Genomic DNA, 24192 nt, shown 5'->3' with positions numbered 1-24192 from the left:
GTAGTCTCCCCCCCTCATCACTGACCGGCAGCGGAGTAGTCTCCCCCCCTCATCACTGACCGGCAGCGGAGTAGTCTCCCCCCCTCATCACTGACCGGCAGCGGAGTAGTCTCCCCCCCTCATCACTGACCGGCAGCGGAGTAGTCTCCCCCCCTCATCACTGACCGGCAGCGGAGTAGTCTCCCCCCCTCATCACTGACCGGCAGCGGAGTAGTCTCCCCCCCTCATCACTGACCGGCAGCGGAGTAGTCTCCCCCCCTCATCACTGACCGGCAGCGGAGTAGTCTCCCCCCCTCATCACTGACCGGCAGCGGAGTAGTCTCCCCCCCTCATCACTGACCGGCAGCGGAGTAGTCTCCCCCCCTCATCACTGACCGGCAGCGGAGTAGTCTCCCCCCCTCATCACTGACCGGCAGCAGAGTAGACCCCCCTCATCACTGACCGGCAGCGGAGTAGACCCCCCTCATCACTGACCGGCAGCGGAGTAGACCCCCCTCATCACTGACCGGCAGCGGAGTAGACCCCCCTCATCACTGACCGGCAGCGGAGTAGACCCCCCTCATCACTGACCGGCAGCGGAGTAGACCTCCCTCTGGCGAGAAGTTAAAGGCTGCGGTATATGGCTAACACTGAGGCTTTTTATCTGCAACTCATGTGCTATGGTCACTATTGTGGCATCGTAAGGGTTAAACTGATGGGATTGGAAACACCAACAATCACCCCATCCCTGGGACGGGCATGTGTTATGAATGGGACACCGAGGAGGATGGCAGGAACAGGCTAAGCCACCAGAAAACCAGAGAGGTTGGTAACTAAGAGGATTGCAGACCCCTGATCCTATCAACACAACTGGCAGTAGCCGTGGAGCGTTCCTACGATGCCCTAGACGCTTCGTCACAGCCGTAGAACTAACTAAGCCTGACGTTAGAAAGGTGGTGAAATCTAAACTGCCCCGGAGCAGATCCCCAAAGGAATAGACAGCCCTCAAACATATATTGTCGGAGAGACAAGATGAGACACAAACACAGGCAGAAAATAGACTGAGCAAACGGTGGGGCCCACACTGACTAGACAGGACAGGAGAGACACTGCAATCACGCACAAAACCCTAAAAAAATCCAACACTTCTGATATACAAAAAAATAGGCCACACAACCTCACCCCCGCTAGATTAGCACTCTGGTACAAACTGGAAGCAAAGCAAAAGATACTAACATAACGGGACTGAACAAACTGACACAATCTGTAACATATAGAGCAGGGCTCAGCGCTGCCCCCAGCAGGGAGTACGCTGATCCCTAGCAAAGCAGAAAGCAAAAAAAGGCACAACCAAATTAGATGCAAAAGAATCACTTAACTGAACCATGAAGATAAGGCAGGGGACAAAAGAACTCCAAATGCACAAGGAAGAAAATCACCAGCAACCTTCAAGAGCAGCCAGCTCAATTATATGCTCCCAGCCAGTAATCCCAGGTTCCCAATTATCGTCGTCAGGTGGGGAACTTCCATCAACCTGGCCAGCTCCACTACTCTCAGTAACCACCAGAGGGAGCGTCGGCTCAGAGATCCGAGCAAGGGAATTCACAACAGGCATGGATGGCCCAATGTTATATTACATCCCATCATCTAACAGCACTCTGGGGGTAGACAGAGGCACACGCTACATACTGAAGAGTTAGAAATAGGCATGTGGGAGAGATAAATGGAGTGGCACAGCAGTCAGCCAACAACGCCACTCGTTGAGTGTTTCCACATCTGTAGTTGCAGCTCTTCCAAGTACTTACTCCATGTTGACAGTGCACAAACTATTCATGACCAGCCATTCGCACGAGCAGATACGCTGCAGGATTTCTGTATAGATCTTACCAAATCTCACCTAGATGCTGCACAGAATATACGCAGACCCTGGAGTGCGGACTTCAAAGCGCCACTCCAGAGGGTGTTTTTTTCTTGCAGCGCTCTAATCTATGGTGCTAATAATCTAAGTTCAATGCCCCTAGTCTTATTTAGCAGTTGTCGTCTTCATCCATTATTAGCGCCGCTCTGAGCTGCGGTGGTCTCTCCAGTGTTTGCTGGGCGGACCCCAACTCAATGTTAATGCAGTAGAGCCAGAACGAGGGTCTCAAACTTCTATTGAACGCTTATGACTGTTACCTCTGACTTCCGGTCATTCAGACGTTGGGGGTCACAAGATGGCGCAGGACTGGAGCTGAAGACGGCAGCTGGTATTATACTAGTGCCAGAGAACGTATATCTAGCTGCCCCACTTCAGCGACGAGATTAAAAAATAAAACCTGCTGAAGTGGTGCTATAAATTTGCAACGAGTCAATTTATGTTGCAAATTTGCAATATTTTTTGTCCACTGCAATTTGTGTCCTGTGTGAACATTCCCTTTAAGGGGTTATCTAGGGCTTTTGTCTTCTATGGTACTAAGCACTTGGCAGCAGGCAGTTGCTAACTACCTGCCTGTACTGCCCTGCAATGATCTCTCCCGACACAGAGCGGCCTGTTAACACAGAGGTTCCTTCACTTCTCTAAACAGGCAGTCTCTGCCGCCATTACGTCGTTTGTGAACCAGCGCCCTGCTGCTTCTTCTCAGCGCAGATACAGTTCTTGTACTGGCCCTTGTGATCCAAAATGCCAGAAAAAAAAAAAGGAGATGTTACATATTACAGTACCAGCGGAACATATCCTGGTCTGGACTTTGGAATCCGAAATAAATCACTTCTTCCAATGCGGATTTCACCCTTTGCAATGAATGGGATAAACTTTCCGGCAAATCTTCATGTAATGTGCAGTATTAGCCAAGAGTCGGACTGCCGACCATCGTAAAGTAACGGTCTCTTCTAAAAATTGCCGATATAGGTTCAATTCCTAGAAAGGAAGTCTGTCATCCCCAAAAGTGAAATTTAACCATTCAGATCTTCATATTTGGGACTCAGTCCTTATAAAACATCAAAGTTCAGTAAACGTGAGGATTTTCTCTCCTATAATTTTTTAAATTGGTGCACCCTTGGGGTAGCCATGCATTCGAGGCACTGATCCAACCCATGATGGCGTTGTCTCTGATCTAACTCTGCACTGACACTACAGGGCCTGAGAGTGTGCACGAGCCGTCTGTGCAGGCACGCCATCCTCTCCCTCTCCTGTGTGTAGAGCAGCCGCTCGCTACACACGGAACGACAGCACTGGCGGCTGCTATACACAGAGAAGAGAGCTTCTCCTGCACACCGACACTGTGTATACAGGCGCTCCAGTGTCCGTATATTAAGGGCTGGGGAGTTGGACCAGACTGTGCTCCAAACCTCCATGAGGGGAGGCTATTGTAATCGAGGGGACATATCTGTGCATCCCGTGGGTGCACCAAGGGTGGACCAAAACCACCTTATTCATGTAATTGTTTTTCTTTAAAACCCATTTACTGAAATCAACAGTAACAGGATTATTTTTATAGGATCGATGTCCCCAATATGAAGGTCTAGATAATTACACTTTTAAAGGTGTCATACTCATTAAATATTTGCCAGTCCTAACCATGGGGAAGGGTCCAGTGTGTGCATTAACGCTTTCCCATTTCCCAGGAAAGCTCAGCAGTCGGTTGTGAACAGATTGGACTCAGAGTAAATGTTTGGTTTTTGAATGACCCGTTTAATAAAAGTTGTACAGCGCTGTACACACACGGCGTCCACAGAATGACACTTCATGACTTCTCTACAGATCTACATTGCAGGCCTCAAGGAAGCACAAGACATTTATACACATCATCTCAGTGCACAATCCCCCCATAAAGGTTCATATTCACCCCGAGAAGGGTTACTACAATCACAGACCCCAAGAGCCGGTCTATGAAATGCCCCATTAGCCAAGTGCAGCACTCCAGTCCGCCTGTGCGAGACCACCGCTCCACTCCAGTCGTTCCCCCATTGTCGGAATCGGTGCTATTCCCACCAGTCAGACCCCCACCATCAGCAAATTACCTTTCCTTAAGATAGGTTAAAATTTGGGAATTATCTGCTCTTTAATGTCCATCAGGTTGACTCTGCATTGTAGAAGCAGTGACTTTTTTCCTTCTGCCATGATTGTATCAGACACAAATTGTATTATTTAACGCAGTTTTGGCATACACACAATGTAATGTATATAGAAAAAAATAGGTATTAGACCTACCGGTAATGATGTTTCCAGGAGTCCATCCTGACAGCACTATGGAGGACGTCCTCCTCCTCCTTACAGGGACAGGAAAGCACACGAGAGGTTAAAAGGCCATGTCCCACCCCCTTTCCCTCAGTGATTTGACAAGTACCACAAGGTGGATGATGCTAGTAACGGTTTAATGAAACAATCATATTACAGCATATGACATAACATAATACAACATAGTATAACATAAGAGGGAGGGAACTACCCGTGCTGTCAGGATGGACTCCTGGAAACATCATTACCGGTAGGTCTAATACCTATTTTCCAGGACGTCCACCTGACAGCACTATGGAGAGTACCAAAGCACCTCCTCAGGGTGGGATTACTGCTTGGAGAACTTTTCTCCCGAATGCGGTTTGTTGGCCAGCTAACACATCTAGTTTGTAATGGTTGCAGAATGTATTAAGACTAGCCCAGGTTGCCGCTCGACAAATTTGATCAACTGACGCCCCCGCCCGCTCGGCCCATGAGGCCGATACCGCCCTTGTAGAGTGGGCTTTTAAGGAATCAGGCGGGCTGGCGCCTTCAGCCTGGTAGGCGTCCGAGATTACTGAGGTAATCCAACGCGCTATGGACGCCTTAGAGGCCCTCTTCCCTTTATTCCTACCCCCAAAGAGAACGAACAGGTTCGGGTCGATACGCCAACTATTGGTGGCCTCTAGGTACTCTATAACTGCGCGCCTCACGTCTAGCGAGTGGAGCCGCCGCTCCTCATTTCGGGGATTATCACAGAAAGAGGGTAACACTACCTCCTGATTCAGATTTCTTGTAGAGGCTACCTTCGGGGTAAATGCCGGGTCTAACCTTAGGATTATACTATCCTCTCTTATCTGGAGGTATGGATCCTTAGTGGATAGGGCCTGGATCTCCCCTATTCTTTTGGCCGTGGTAATGGCTACTAGAAAGGCCGTTTTACGAGTGAGAGCAGGGATGGTTATCTTCTCACTAAGGGCGAAAGTGTCCGAGCAGAGGAACCGAAGTACCAGGCCCAGGTCCCATGGCGGGGTGAGCTGCCTAATCGTGGGACGCAGGCGCTGTGTGGCTTTTATAAACCTTATCACCCAGGGATGTGCAGCTAACTGATAATCAAAGAAGGCGCTCAAAGCTGAAACCTGGACTTTTAGAGTGCTGGGCTTGAGGCCTTTATTAAAACCTGCCTGCAGGAACCCTAGTATGTTAGGGAGATCCGGGGTACCTGCCACGAGCTCGGACCTGCCACCCTCCAGACAAAATCTCCTCCATATCTTCCGATAAATTGCCGACGTCACCGGCTTCCTGCTGGCCTGTAGGGTGGATATGACCTGCTCCGACAATCCTTTTGCCTTCAGGATGTCCCTCTCAGGATCCAGGCCGATAGATGCAGTCTTGCTGGGTCCGGGTGGTGGATCGGGCCCTGGTGGATGATGTTCTCCCACAAGGGCAGCTCGACTGGATCTTCTACTGCCATGGCTCCCAGAAGGGAAAACCAGCTTCTCCTCGGCCAGTATGGCACTATCAATATCACTCTTGCGTGGTCCTCGCGTATCTTTCTGAGCACTGCCGGTATGAGGGCCAGTGGTGGGAACGCATAAGAGAGGGATTCTCCCCAAGTCTGACTCAGGGCGTCTACGCCCTCTGGATGGTCCATTGGATTTAGGGAGTAGAATCTGGGAACCTTCGAGTTCTTGCGGCTTGCGAAGAGATCTATACTGGGGTTCCCCCAGCGCTGACAAAGCTGGTTGAAGACCTCTATGTTCAATTCCCACTCTGTCGGGTGGATCTGTTGTCTGCTCAGGTAGTCCGCCACTTCGTTTTGGGAACCCTCTAGATGTACCGCGGTCACGGATCGAACTGTCCGTTCTGCCCACGTGAATATCTTTTCCGCCAGTGCCTGTAGTGGTTGATGTCTGGTTCCTCCTTGGTGTTTCAGGAATGCCACTGTCGTTGTATTGTCGGATAGAATGCGAACATGACGACTCTTTAGTACCGACCGGTTTCTCCGCAACGCTGCCCAGACCGCGAAGAGTTCCTTGAAATTGGAGGATCTGGCCTTGATGCTTGCTGGCCACTTCCCCTGGAAGATCTTCCCTTCTATGTAGGCTCCCCATCCCCACGCACTTGCGTCTGTGGTGACTACCACGTATGGAGAGGTTGTCCAATGCACGCCCACCTGAAGGTTCCTGGCCTGTAACCACCAGCGAAGGGACTCCTTTGCTCGTCCTGAGAGTCTTAGGGGTTTGTCTAGCGACGCCTGACTCCTGTCCCACCTCGCGAGAATTTCTCTTTGTAACAACCGCGAGTGGAATTGGGCCCAACGGACACACTGGATGCATGCCGTCATGAGGCCCAGGACCTCCATTGCTTCCCTTATGGAGCATTGACGCTTCAACAGACCTCTGGTTCTGGCCTGAATGGACTTCTGCTTCTGCTCGGGTAGCCAGGATATTCTGTCGGCTGAGTCTAGGAGGACTCCCAGGAATACCTTTCTGGTGTTTGGTGTGAGGTCCGACTTCTCCCAGTTGATCACCCAGCCCAGGAACTCCATCACAGTAGTTGTTCGGATCCTGTCTCGGATGAGCGCTTCTTTGGATCTTGCCACCAGTAAGAAGTCGTCCAGGTACGGCACAATCACAATACCCTGATCTCTCAGGTAGGCCACCACCTCTACCACCAGTTTCGTAAAGATTCTGGGAGCTGAGGCCAGCCCGAATGGAAGACCTTGGAACTGGAAATGGCAGGTCCGGGCTGGTGAACTGATCGCGAACCTTAGTAGGCTTTGGGATGAGGGATGAATAGGAACCTGATAATATGCCTTTTTTAGGTCTAGGGTGCACATAACTGCGTCCCTGTCTATCAGAGGAATCGCGGATCGGATAGATTCCATCCGGAACCTCCTGTATCTGACCCAAGCATTTAGTGGCTTCAGGTTTATGATGGTGCGGGTCTCGCCGGATTTCTTTGTAATTGCAAACAGGGAAGAGTAGTGACCTTTCCCTCTTTCTGATGCTGGAACTGGTATTATGACCCCCGAGTCTAACATGTCCTGAAGATCCGACCACATTGCGGAGTCCTCCAGGACGACAGTGGGGGCAATATATCTGTCGGGGGGAGGAGAATAGAGCTCTATCCTGTAACCTTCTCTGATGGTTCTGAGGACCCACTGACTGTTGGTGACTCGCGACCAGTTTGCTGCAAAGTGGCGAAGTCTCCCCCCAATGCCTATGGCGTCATTGTCTCCTCGACCTAGATGTCGATGCAAATGGGGGACCTCTGTTCTTCCCACTTTGGCTGAAGGAGCCTCTGTAGGAGCCTCTATTAGAACTCGCCCGGCCCCTAAACTCTGACTGTCCTCTGAAGAAGGAGCCTCTCCGAAAGGACTGGGACCACCTGGGTTTTTCTTCCGGGAATCCCTTATTTTTATCAGACACCAGCTCAAGGATATTATCCAGGGCTGGACCAAACACCCTCAGACCCGAGAAAGGGATGGCACATAACTTGGCCTTAGAAGGGTTATCCCCCGACCAGGATCTAAGCCAGACTGCTCTCCGGGCCGCATTAGAGAGGGAGCTGTTTCTGGCCGCAAACCTAACAGATTCCGCCGACGTATCCGACAGGAACGCCGTGGCTGATTTCAAAAGAGGAAGAGATGCTAGTATCTCTGACCTCGGGGTCTTGTTGGTTAGGTTTTCCTCCAACTGCCCCAACCACAGGAACATAGACCTGGCCACCGAGGTGGCTGCTATGTTGGCTCTAATCAGGGCCGCCGACGTCTCCCATGTTCTTTTTAACAAGACGTCCGCCTTTCTATCCATTGGGTCTCGAAGACCGGATGAGTCCTCGGCTGGGATAGCCGATTTCTTCGTAACCTTGGCCACCGGGACGTCGATCTTAGGGACTTCTTCCCACGCCCGAGTTTCCTCGGGATCGAAGGGCAGTCTATTTTTAAAGATTCGGGAGAGTGTCAACCGACGCTCTGCTTCCTTCCACTCCTCCTGGATCATTGCTTTGATGTGCTCGCTCACAGGGAACACCACCTGTTTGCGGGACACCAGTCCTCCAAACATTAAGTCCTGTCTGGACTGTGGCTTAGGGACTTCTTCCATCTGCATGGTATTTCTGACCGCGTGTACCAGCTCGTCCGTATCCTCCAGTCTGAACAGATACTTTCTGTTCTGTTCCTGACTGTCCCCCAGGATCTCGCCTTCTTCCTCCTGATCTGAGTTCCGGAAATCGGATTCCTCGCTAGGGCTCGCCTCTGATACTGGGACTGGTTCCCACCTTGGACGCTTGCGACCTGGCCCAGGGCTGGGGGATCGACGCCGGGACGTAGAGGCCTGAATCTCTTCCCTTATCAGCGACCTCATTTCGGAAAGCAGAGATGGCTGTTCCTCGCCTATGACCCTGGAGGTACAGGGACCGCATAGGGTCTTGCTATAGGTGTCTGGCAGCTTTACTCTGCACACCGGACATCTGACTGATTTGGCGGTGGCTTTCGCCGGGTCCTTCCCCGAGGGGGACTCAGCCGGGGTTCCCTTTTCCTGATAATATAAGGGGCACCTCATCAGATCTGGGCTGTGGGGACGGGTGGGGAGGGTGGTCTGCGCTATGCGCACTTACCCCTCCACCAGATGCAGTGTTGCCTTCCATCCCCTGGCGTCCGATGCAGTCACACAGTCTGGAACCACCTGTGACGCTGGAGAACGCTCTGGTCCAGGAGCGCGCGCGCCCTGGATTTGAAACCGGCGTCTGACGTCACCGGATGTGACGCTGGTAAGCCGCGCCTCCACTTCCTGCCGGGCATCTGCGCGCGACCGCACTCGGCGCGAGCAGGGAGCCTTTCCTGCTATGACGCTCCGGCCTCCACTGCCCAGCGTCAGCGCGTCCTGCGGGTACTCGGCCCGCCGCCCCACTTCTATCGGTGCCCGCATGGCCAGCCGCCTGCGGGGAGCCGACCCGTCCTGGAGCCGAGAGCCCCCCCCACCGGGAGGAACGGCTCCCTCCAGGAGCGCCGTCCTGCTCCTGGCCTTTGGAGCCGAGGGACTCCCCACCGGGAAGTTTCGGCCCCGGGACCTCTTGACAGGGGAAGGATTGGACCGGCCGCACGATCCCCTGGGTCCCTCCGGTAAGCTCTCGCGTGTCCCTCCGTGCAGGGACAGGAAAAACACTGAGAGAAAGGGGGTGGGACATGGCCTTTTAACCTCTCGTGTGCTTTCCTGTCCCTGTAAGGAGGAGGAGGACGTCCTCCATAGTGCTGTCAGGTGGACGTCCTGGAAAATGTTATTTCAAATCATCCATAGAAATGTTTGTAGTAAATGTAGATACCTAATAAGTTTAGGTATTTTTTTCATGTAATGTTTGAGCGAGACTTCGCACTACACCAATCTCGACAGAGGAGCACGCTGCTTACTGAATTTGGGGCCTCTTGTAAGTGGCGTGCACTCCTGTGTGCTGTGCCAGAAACACAACTGTAGTCAGAGACTCGATAAACTTTTCTGGGGTGGGAAATTCTGGCGGTTGTCATGAGTTTGGAGTGGTGTAGCCATATCACGCCCCAGTTCCTATTTCCGTAGAGCTGATCTAAAGTGGTGTGGAAAGGCTAGAAGTCGCTCCCTATCCAGGCACAGAGAGAATCCCCAGTAAACTGCTCCTTTATACCCAGAAAACAGGCACTCTATGTTTAGCCCCTGTACTAAAAAAAAACCCCTTAGAATGGGGTAAAATAGATTAAGAAACAAAATATCTCGCCAATCTACTGCAGCTCCCATTTCAATGCAGACTGGTTCTATGGCTGCAGAGGTAACATCAATCACTGGCTGCAGCAGGTTGCCACAGTGCCCAGCAATTGGGTGGGGACATCATGTTTTGTGTGTCAGGGCGTCATTATTGGGGCATGGGAACTTGGAGAGGAGCAGAATAGGATGAGTGATGAGTATTGTGGGAACGACTTCCCTTTTAATTGCCCATTTCATCTAACAGATATAACAAACGTGACATGGACGACGGAGGGAGACACAAGGATTCACATTTACAAATGACTGTGATTGAGGAGGAGGCGTCTTCTTATTTCCGTCTTTCTCCTCGGTTCATTACATGGAAGTCGACGTCTGATTAGCTCTAAATTTTATTTAATGAGTCCGACCATAACTTCACTAATGTCCCAGAGTTTTCTGGCAACCAAATCGTCCATAGCCTTTGGTATAAGGTCTTCCTCTTTACAGTCCCCAAAATATTTTCCAGACACCCCCTCTACTTCAGGAGAGGAGGCCAAGAAGACTGATGTCTGTGCTCCTTCAGCCGGGGATTTGAAGAAAGCCCAGGATACAACATTGAAGAGAGGTTTTACCAGGACGGGGATATTGATATGTCTTCCCAGGTTGGTTCGGACTATCCCGGGGTGAAGTACGTTGACCGTTACTCCGGTCCCTTCCAGGCGCCGGGCCAGCTCTCTAGTGAATAAGATATTGGCCAGTTTGCTGCGGCTGTAGGCGAAGCTTCGACTGTAGTCCTTTTCACTGTTTAAGTCGTCAAAATTGATCTCACCGTATTTGTAAAGTTTGGAGGAGACGACCACGATCCTGCTGGGGGCAGAACTTTTCAGGAGGCCGATCAGCAGGTGAGTGAGCAGGAAGTGGCCGAGGTGGTTCACCCCAAACTGCATCTCAAAGCCATCTTCAGTCTTCGTATTGGGGCACTGGAAGACCCCAGCGTTGTTTATGAGGACATCAAGTTTGGGTTCTTCCTAGAAAGCAAAAAAATAAATAGATAAAATCAATTACTGGTTTCATTAATTGTTCAGAATCTTGCTGAGATACAGAATAAACCAAAAGCGAAACACAAAACAAATATCTTGGAATAAAAAAGTAAAAAAATATTGCAAAAATTGCATGAAGGTAGTAATAGTAGTAATAATAAGGGTATTTAGTTAACATAATTTTGATCAAAATAATGTAGAAGCCATCCCGCCACGTCACGGCAACCCTTGTGGGACAGTCCTAACTCTTGTATTTAAAACCTTTCCACTTGTCAAGTGACGTGAATGTGAACAAGGACAGAGGGACTGAACCACCAGTAATAGTATAGGCCAGACAGGATGGATTTTCCAACTCAGAAACAGGGCGGTCACACCCTTATATGCACAGAATGCACAATGAAACAAATGAGAAACTGGGTCTGAGCAGAAAAAGTAAATTAATGTGCATGCAAAATGTAATTGCATATGAACACATGACCTTTACACAGAGAAAACCAAAAGCGAAACACAAAACAAATATCCTGGAATAAAAAAGTTTTATTCCAGGATATTTGTTTTGTGTTTTGCTTTTGGTTTTCTCTGTGTAAAGGTCATGTGTTCATATGCAATTACATTTTGCATGCACATTAATTTACTTTTTCTGCTCAGACCCAGTTTCTCATTTGTTTCATTGTGCATTCTGTGCATATAAGGGTGTGACCGCCCTGTGTCTGAGTTGGAAAATCCATCCTGTCTGGCCTATACTATTACTGGTGGTTCAGTCCCTCTGTCCTTGTTCACATTCACGTCACTTGACAAGTGGAAAGGTTTTAAATACAAGAGTTAGGACTGTCCCACAAGGGTTGCCGTGACGTGGCGGGATGGCTTCTACATTATTTTGATCAAAATTATGTTAACTAAATACCCTTATTATTACTATTATTACTACCTTCATGCAATTTTTGCAATATATTTTTTTACTTTTTTATTCCAGGATATTTGTTGTGTGTTTCGCTTTTGGTTTTCTCTGTGTAAAGGTCATGTGTTCATATGCAATTACATTTTGCATGCACATTAATTTACTTTTTCTGCTCAGACCCAGTTTCTCATGAGATACAGAATAGTGCAAATATTTAGGAAAGTGTAGAAAAATAATGATATAAACTACAGAAGATCTGGGGTCAGTTCTCCAAGATGTTTGGAAAAACCTCCTGCTGAAATCCTTCAAAACCGTGTGCAAGTGTAACTAGGAAAACTGATGAAGGCAAAGAGCAGTCACACCATATACTTATGGGATTTCTCTTTTGTTCAATCACTTTGCATTTTGTGCATTGATAAAAATAAACTAATAACACTTCTATATTTGAAAACACTCTAAGGTCTCGCTCACACATCAGTATTTGGTCAGTATTTTGCATCAGGGTTTGTATGTCAAAGCAAATAGTGAAACTTACAGGAAAATACTATAATTGAAAGATGGACTCCAGCTGTTTTGGAAACACTCCTGATATTGGCATAGAAATACTGATGACATACTGATGCAAATATACTGACATGAGAATAAGGCCTTAGGTATAGAAGTCTAAGGCGATCTCAAGGTATAGATCAAGTGCTGACTGTGCTGGATTGTGGCATGTCCTGACAAACAAAAGAACGAGAGAGAGAGAGAGAGACAGAGGAACCACCTCCCCGACAGCAACTGCAAAATGTAAACTGCAATTATTCCAGGGAAATCCACGTTTTTCTCATATGTAACAGAGTTGTTAAAGGGAATCTGTCACCTCATTTTCCACATATAATAATCTGTGGCTACCGCCTTTAAGGGCTTATCTACAGCATTCTGTAATGCTGTAGATAAGCCCCCGATATAACCTGAAAGGTAAGAAAAAAGTTTTATTATACTCACCGGGGGACGCGGTCCAGTGCGATGGTGTCCCAGGTCCGATGCCTCACATTTTCATGCAATGTCATCCTCGTCGCTTCATGTCGCGGCTCCTGCGCAGGCGTACTGATCTCCCCTGTTTAGGGGAGAGGCAAGTACTGCAGCGTGCAGGCGCCGAGAAAGGTCAGAGAAGTCCAGCACCTGAGCACTGCAGTACTTTACTCTGCCCTCAACAGGGCAGATCAGTACGCCTGCGCAGGAGTGCGATGCCAGGAGTGAGGAAGAGGACGACATTGCATGAAGATGGGAGGCACCGGACCGCGACAACCACCGCCCCTGGGTGAGTATAATCTAACTCATTTTTCTTCTCTTTCAGGTTACATCGGGGGCTTATCTACAGCATTACAGAATACTGTAGATAAGCCCCTGATGGCTGTGGCGGCAGCTTATATGCGAAAAATTGGGTGACAGATTCCCTATTTTGCACATGGAATATGCTTTTATTGACTTATTTTTCTTTGGATGTAGGAGAATAATGGGTAATAAAAATTGAGGGGAGTTACGTTTATTTTAGTCTGTATGTACTGCGGATACAGTATCCACACAATGCACAGACACTATACAGAGTGAATACACAACATGCAGTACACACATCACACACCATCATATGTATGCTATATACTGTATGTCAATACGTAATGTGTATACAGATATCCACGACATGCAAAGTGTGCAGCTAGACTGCGTGTGTGTCTACTGAATAAGTAACGTGCATGTGCCCGTATATAACGATAGATTAGTCATATACACTATACCCACACACACACTACATCTATACACTATGCACACACACACTACATCTATACACACGCACACACACACTACATCTATACACACGCACACACACACTACATCTATACACACGCACACACACACTACATCTATACACACGCACACACACACTACATCTATACACACGCACACACACACTACATCTATACACACGCACACACACACTACATCTATACACACGCACACACACACTACATCTATACACACGCACACACACACTACATCTATACACACGCACACACACACTACATCTATACACACGCACACACACACTACATCTATACACACGCACACACACACTACATCTATACACACGCACACACACACTACATCTATACACACGCACACACACACTACATCTATACACACGCACACACACACTACATCTATACACACGCACACACACACTACATCTATACACACGCACACACACACTACATCTATACACACGCACACACACACTACATCTATACACACGCACACACACACTACATCTATACACACGCACACACACACTACATCTATACACACGCACACACACACTACATCTATACACACGCACACACACACTACATCTATACACTATACACACACTACATCTATACACACTACATCTATACACTATACACACTACATCTATACACTATACACACACACACTACATCTATACACACACACACTACATCTATACACACACACACTACATCTATACACACACACACTACATCTATACACACACACACTACATCTATACACACACACACTACATCTATACACACACACACTACATCTATACACACACACTACATCTATACACACACACTACATCTATACACACACACTACATCTATACACTATATACACACACACTACATCTATACACTATATACACACACACTACATCTATACACTATACACACTACATCTATACACACTACATCTATACACACTACATCTATACACTATATACACACACACTACATCTATACACTATATACACACACACTACATCTATACACTATATACACACACACTACATCTATACACTATATACACACACACTACATCTATACACTATACACACACGACATCTATACACTATACACACTACATCTATACAAACTACACCTATACACACTACACTATACACACACACACTACACTACACAATACACACACACTACATCTATACACACACACTACACCTATACACACTACATCTATACACTATACACACTACATCTATACACTACACACACTACATCTATACACTACACACACTACATCTATACACTACACACACACTACATCTATACACTACACACACACACACTACATCTATACACTACACACACACTACATCTATACACTATACACACACTACATCTATACACCACACACACACACTACATCTATACACTACATCTATACACTATACACACACACTACATCTATACACTATACACACACACTACATATATACACTATACACACACACTACATCTATACACTACACACACACTACATCTATACACTACACACACACTACATCTATACACTACACACTACATCTATACACTATAATAATAATAATACATTTTATTTCTATAGCGCCGACATATTCCGCAGCACTTTACATTTCAGAGGGGATTTGTACAGACAATAGACATTACAGCATAACAATAATCACATACAGTAGATTATAACAAATACCAAGAGGAATGAGGGCACACACACTACATCTATACACCACACACACACACACACACTACATCTATACACTATACACACTACATCTATACACAAACACTACATCTATACACTATACACACTACATCTATACCCACACACACTACATCTATATACTATACCCCCACACACACTACATCTATACACTACACACACACACACACACACTACATCTATACACACACTACATCTATACACACACACACACACTACATCTATACACACACACACACTACACCTATACACACACACACACTACACCTATACACACACACACACTACACCTATACACACACACACTACACCTATACACACACACACTACACCTATACACACACACACTACACCTATACACACACACACTACACCTATACACACACACACTACACCTATACACACACACACTACACCTATACACACACACACTACACCTATACACACACACACACACTCTACACCTATACACACACACACACACTCTACACCTATACACACACACACACACTCTACACCTATACACACACACACACACTACACCTATACACACACACACACACTACACCTATACACACACACACACACTACACCTATACACACACACACACACTACACCTATACACACACACACACACTACACCTACACACACACACACACACACTACACCTACACACACACACACACACACTACACCTACACACACACACACACACACACTACACCTACACACACACACACACTACACCTACACACACACTACATCTATACACTATACACACACACTACATCTATACACTATACACACACACTACATCTATACACTACACACACTACATCTATACACTACACACACTACATCTATACACTACATCTATACACTACACACACACACTACATCTATACACTACACACACACTACATCTATACACTACACACACACACTACATCTATACACTACACACACACACTACATCTATACACTACACACACACACTACATCTATACACTACACACACACACTACATCTATACACTACACACACACTACATCTATACACTACACACACACTACATCTATACACTACACACACACTACATCTATACACTACACACACACTACATCTATACACTACACACACACTACATCTATACACTACATCTATACACTACACACACTACATCTATACATAATAATAATAATAATAATAGTACATTTTATTTCTATAGCGCCGACATATTCCGCAGCACTTTACATTTCAGAGGGGATTTGTACAGACAATAGACATTACAGCATAACAATAATCACATACAGTAGATTATAACAAATACCAAGAGGAATGAGGGCACACACACTACATCTATACACTACATACACACACACACTACATCTATACACTACATACACACTACATCTATACACTATACACACACACACACACTACATCTATACACACACACACACACACTACATCTATACACTATACACACACACACTACATCTATACACTATACACACACACACTACATCTATACACTATACACACACACACACACACACACTACATCTATACACTATACACACACACACACACACACACTACATCTATACACTATACACACACACACACACACACACTACATCTATACACTATACACACACACACACACACACACTACATCTATACACTATACACACACACACACACACACACTACATCTATACACTATACACACACACACACACACACACTACATCTATACACTATACACACACACACACACACACTACATCTATACACTATACACACACACACACACACTACATCTATACACTATACACACACACACACACACACTACATCTATACACTATACACACACACACACACACTACATCTATACACTATACACACACACACACACACTACATCTATACACTATACACACACACACACACACTACATCTATACACTATACACACACACACACACACTACATCTATACACTATACACACACACACACACACTACATCTATACACTATACACACACACACTACATCTATACACTATACACACACACACACACACTACATCTATACACTATACACACACACACACACACTACATCTATACACTATACACACACACACACACACTACATCTATACACTATACACACACACACACACACTACATCTATACACTATACACACACACACACACACTACATCTATACACTATACACACACACACACACACTACATCTATACACTATACACACACACACACACTACATCTATACACTATACACACACACACACACTACATCTATACACTATACACACACACACACACACTACATCTATACACTATACACACACACACACACACACTACATCTATACACTATACACACACACACACACACACTACATCTATACACTATACACACACACACACACACACTACATCTATACACTATACACACACACACACACACACTACATCTATACACTATACACACACACACACACTACATCTATACACTATACACACACACACACACTACATCTATACACTATACACACACACACACACACACACTACATCTATACACTATACACACACACACACACTACATCTATACACTATACACACACACACACACTACATCTATACACTATACACACACACACACACTACATCTATACACTATACACACACACACACACACTACATCTATACACTATACACACACACACACACACACACACTACATCTATACACTATACACACACACACACACACACTACATCTATACACTATACACACACACACACACACACTACATCTATACACTATACACACACACACACACACACTACATCTATACACTATACACACACACACACACACACTACATCTATACACTATACACACACACACACACACACTACATCTATACACTATACACACACACACACACACACTACATCTATACACTATACACACACACACACACACTACATCTATACACTATACACACACACACACACACACTACATCTATACACTATACACACACACACACACACACTACATCTATACACTATACACACACACACACACACACTACATCTATACACTATACACACACACACACACACACTACATCTATACACTATACACACACACACTACATCTATACACTATACACACACACACACACACACTACATCTATACACACACACACACACACACTACATCTATACACACACACACACACACTACATCTATACACACACACACACACTACATCTATACACACACACACACACACTACATCTATACACACACACACACACACTACATCTATACACTATACACACACACACTACATCTATACACTATACACACACACACTACATCTATACACTATACACACACACACTACATCTATACACTATACACACACACACTACATCTATACACTATACACACACACACTACATCTATACACTATACACACACACACTACATCTATACACTATACACACACACACTACATCTATACACTATACACACACACACTACATCTATACACTATACACACACACACTACATCTATACACTATACACACACACACACACTACATCTATACACTATACACACACACACACACTACATCTATACACTATACACACACACACACACTACATCTATACACTATACACACACACACACACTACATCTATACACACACACACTACATCTATACACTATACACACACACACTACATCTATACACTATACACACACACACACACACTACATCTATACACTATACACACACACACACACACTACATCTATACACTATACACACACACACACACACTACATCTATACACTATACACACACACACACACACTACATCTATACACTATACACACACACACACACTACATCTATACACTATACACACACACACACACTACATCTATACACTATACACACACACACACACTACATCTATACACTATACACACACACACACACTACATCTATACACTATACACACACACACACTACATCTATACACTATACACACACACACACACTACATCTATACACTATACACACACACACACACTACATCTATACACTATACACACACACACACACTACATCTATACACTATACACACACACACACACTACATCTATACACTATACACACACACACACACTACATCTATACACTATACACACACACACACACTACATCTATACACTATACACACACACACACACTACATCTATACACTATACACACACACACACACTACATCTATACACTATACACACACACACACACTACATCTATACACTATACACACACACACACACTACATCTATACACTATACACACACACACACACTACATCTATACACTATACACACACACACACACTACATCTATACACTATACACACACACACACACTACATCTATACACTATACACACACACACACACTACATCTATACACTATACACACACACACACACTACATCTATACACTATACACACACACACACACTACATCTATACACTATACACACACACACACACTACATCTATACACTATACACACACACACACACTACATCTATACACTATACACACACACACACACTACATCTATACACTATACACACACACACACACTACATCTATACACTATACACACACACACACACTACATCTATACACTATACACACACACACACACTACATCTATACACTATACACACACACACACACTACATCTATACACTATACACACACACACACACTACATCTATACACTATACACACACACACACACTACATCTATACACTATACACACACACACACACTACATCTATACACTATACACACACACACACACTACATCTATACACTATACACACACACACACACTACATCTATACACTATACACACACACACACACTACATCTATACACTATACACACACACACACACTACATCTATACACTATACACACACACACACACTACATCTATACACTATACACACACACACACACTACATCTATACACTATACACACACACACACACTACATCTATACACTATACACACACACACACACTACATCTATACACTATACACACACACACACACTACATCTATACACTATACACACACACACACACTACATCTATACACTATACACACACACACACACTACATCTATACACTATACACACACACACACACTACATCTATACACTATACACACACACACACACTACATCTATACACTATACACACACACACACACTACATCTATACACTATACACACACACACACACTACATCTATACACTATACACACACACACACTACATCTATACACTATACACACACACACACTACCACTATACACACACACACACTACATCTATACACACACACACACTACATCTATACACACACACACTACATCTATACACACACACACTACATCTATACACACACACACTACATCTATACACTATATACACACACTACATCTATACACACACACACTACATCTATACACACACACACTACATCTATACACTATATACACACACTACATCTATACACTATATACACACACTACATCTATACACACACTACATCTATACACTATATACACACACACTACATCTATACACTATACACACACTACATCTATACACTATACACACACACACACTACATCTATACACTATACACACACACACTACATCTATACACTATACACACACTACATCTATACACACACACTACATCTATACACACACACTACATCTATACACTATACACACACACTACATCTATACACTATACACACACACTACATCTATACACTATACACACACACAGTACATCTATACACTATACACACACACAGTACATCTATACACTATACACACACACACTACACACACATCCGCCCAGCGCCTGCCCTCACCCTGGCGACCTCCTGGCAGAACCTCCGCACTGACGCCATGGAGCTCAGGTCCAGCTGCTTCACCAGCACCTCCCCGCCGCTGTCGCCGGTCTCCTCCCGCAGTTCCCTCGCCGCCTCCTCCGCCTTCTCCGGGTCTCGGCACGCCAGGATGACCCGGGCCTGCAGTCGGAGCAGCTCGGCGGCAGTGGCCCGGCCTATCCCGCAGTTAGCCCCGGTGATAATTACAGTCTTTCCCTGCATCAGGGCGGAGGCCGCGCTCCGGGCGCTGCCGCTACTCATAAGCCGCCGAGCTACTAAGATGAGCCCGCCGCCCAAAGCTACGGCCGCCGCCGCCGCCACCATCAGCGCTGAGGAGCCGCCCGCCATGCTGGATATGGGCGGAAGCCTGGCAGAATGTCATCCGTACCAGAGAGCTGGGATAGAGGACACTATACAGAGGAGGGGCGCAGGCAGCCAATCACAGCGCAGCTGTCATTACCAGTGCAGCTTAGACAATGAAAGAAGACGTCTGATTGGTTGCTATGGGGCATTCCATACGTTCACCCGTTATTCATGTATGACTTGTTAACATTTGCGCTTCACGTCTGGAAGGCTATTAACCCCTTTCCTGCTGAGGCCATTTTTTTTTTTCTCTTACTTTGCTTCCAAGAGCCAGAACTTCTCTATTTTCCTGTGAAGGTTATTTTTTTTTGCATTGAAAAGTATAAACAGTGCTAAAGGCAGCGGTGCGCCTCGTATACAGCCCGCATACAGAAACGTGCACTGTCTGTTTATCAGGGTTGTCAGCCAGCCAGAAATTCCAGGACAGGATGTAAGGCCGCGTTCACACAGTCCGTAATTGGTGAGTTTTTCACATCAGTATTTGTAAACTGCACCCAGGAGCGGTGACGGGTTTCTATTCTACTTCTCCTCTGATTGTTCCTCTCCTGGTTTTGGCTTACAAATACTGAGAAAAACCAACTACTGATCCATCCCCCTGACGAAGGAGTTTTTCCGAAACGCGCGTCGGGGCGCGTTCTATTTGGCACACCGCCTTCACCACTCCCTGGTTATCCATCCTCCAGGTAATCCATTGTCCTACATTGCGCTGTATTTCCATGACAGGTTTTGCTGCATGGGTGTCCCATTGTGGTGTGTATTCATAGCTTATTATCTTGATTAGCATTTGTCCTTCATGCAGTGCATTGTGCTGTATAGCGCCGCATAGTTAGGGCACCTTTGTGTAAGCGCCTCATTAGTCGCTGCAAGGTGTATTAGGTCTGTTTTTTGGTGGCCCATTCTATTCATGTGGCACTGTTTAGCGCATGTGCTGTTTATTCTATGGTTTTTGGCCATTTTTTGGTGTATTCCTGCTATACAGCGCTTTTTGAGGATAAGGTTTTTTATATAGCTACCTTTGGTGCACATTAATTAACCATATATACATTTTTTCATCTTTTTATGCACATAAAGGTAAATCTAGTTTTGGGTGTACATGAATCACTCTTTTATATGTAAATATGCATGTGTACATTAGTCTTTCACTAATTTTGGGTATATTAAAATGCACATATAAATGAATTATTTTTGGGTGCATATTAATCAATTTTTTTTATGCAATTCTGTATATGTATATTAGTGTTTCACCAATTTTGGGTATATTTACATCACCTTTTTTGTGTTTTTTATTTTATTATTTTTTATTCTCTTCTTTTATTTTTTATTCTTTTTCTTTTTCTGGTTTTATTGTGCCTACCATGTTTAAAGGTCGCTATATATAGGGATTATTATATATATCCCCCCTTTTTTCTATTCTATAAGTGGTGATATTATTATAAGTACAGACATTTAATTATTTATGCTTTGTGCGGTTTTCTCTGCCATTTTTTTTATATTTTTATTTTTCTATATATTGCTGTTGTTGTTTGGCCATAATTTTAATAAAGGCTTATTTTATACATATTTTGCCTCTATTTTAGTATTTACACATACATTTCCATTATTCTGGTTCTCTTTGATGCATCAGTAGTTGGTTTTTCTTAATTATACCGGATGGTCTGCCATCCAACTGTTGGAAGAAACATATTGGTTAATTTATTAATTTATTTGGTTGTATTATTACTTATACTTAATTTTTTGTTTCTTCGTTTGTTTTTTTACAAATACTGAGGTAAAATACTGACCAAATGCTGAGCGTGTGACCAAATACTGAGGTAAAATACTGACCAAATGCTGAGCGTGTGACCAAATACTGAGGTAAAATACTGACCAAATGCTGAGTGTGTGACCAAATACTGAGGTAAAATACTGACCAAATGCTGAGTGTGTGACCAAATACTGAGGTAAAATACTGACCAAATGCTGAGCGTGTGACCGTGGCCTGAAGGAGTTTTCACGTTGCGTTTAGTTATTCATCCGGTGGTCCCGTCAGGCTTGTTTCCGGACCCCCCGGCAAAACGGGATTTGGGCTTATGAGCCGACAGGGCCACAGACTATAATGGTGCAGAGCGAATGTGCGCTGTGTTGTGCATCATTTTCAGACCTGTACATCTACCGGAGGCAGACACCATAGTCTATGGCCCCATCAGCACATGCGTCCGAGTCCCATTTTGCAGGGGATCCAGACACAAGCCCCAATGGGGCCACCGAATGTGAGAGCAGCCTAAGTCCTTTACCCACCAAAATGTTACTTGCCCGTCTACAGGGTTTTGTAGTTTTTTGTTTCAATTTCTCACAAATTACCAGGGAGGATATATTCGTATATCCCACCGCGCTGC

General features: G+C 45.0%; 1 protein-coding gene across 1 annotated transcript; it reads right to left on the bottom strand.

The window, feature by feature from the left end:
* Positions 1-10103: 10103 nt before the first annotated feature.
* RDH14 (retinol dehydrogenase 14) lies at positions 10104-21867 on the bottom strand. Its single transcript, XM_073584511.1, has 2 exons — positions 21437-21867; positions 10104-10919 (listed from the first exon to the last, which is right to left on the bottom strand). The coding sequence occupies exons 1-2, from the start codon at positions 21800-21802 to the stop codon at positions 10302-10304; spliced, it is 984 nt and encodes a 327-aa protein (XP_073440612.1). The 5' UTR covers positions 21803-21867; the 3' UTR covers positions 10104-10301.
* Positions 21868-24192: the final 2325 nt, after the last annotated feature.

The sequence above is a fragment of the Dendrobates tinctorius genome, unplaced genomic scaffold (assembly GCF_039654945.1).
Source record: "Dendrobates tinctorius isolate UK_male_01 unplaced genomic scaffold, ASM3965494v1 ptg000084l, whole genome shotgun sequence".
NCBI classification, from domain to species: Eukaryota; Metazoa; Chordata; class Amphibia; order Anura; family Dendrobatidae; genus Dendrobates; species Dendrobates tinctorius.
The sequence above is the reverse complement of the archived record's forward strand: the minus strand, read 5'-3'. Positions and strand labels throughout refer to the sequence as shown.

What these genes read in the sequence shown, in the direction of transcription:
- RDH14 (XM_073584511.1), bottom strand. Translation starts at nt 21,802, where the DNA reads ATGGCGGGCGGCTCCTCAGCGCTGATGGTGGCGGCGGCGGCGGCCGTA. An exon ending in TCTGCCAGGAGGTCGCCAGG is followed by an intron (nt 10,920 to 21,436) that starts GTGAGGGCAGGC and finishes TTTGCTTTCTAG; the next exon opens with GAAGAACCCAAACTTGATGT.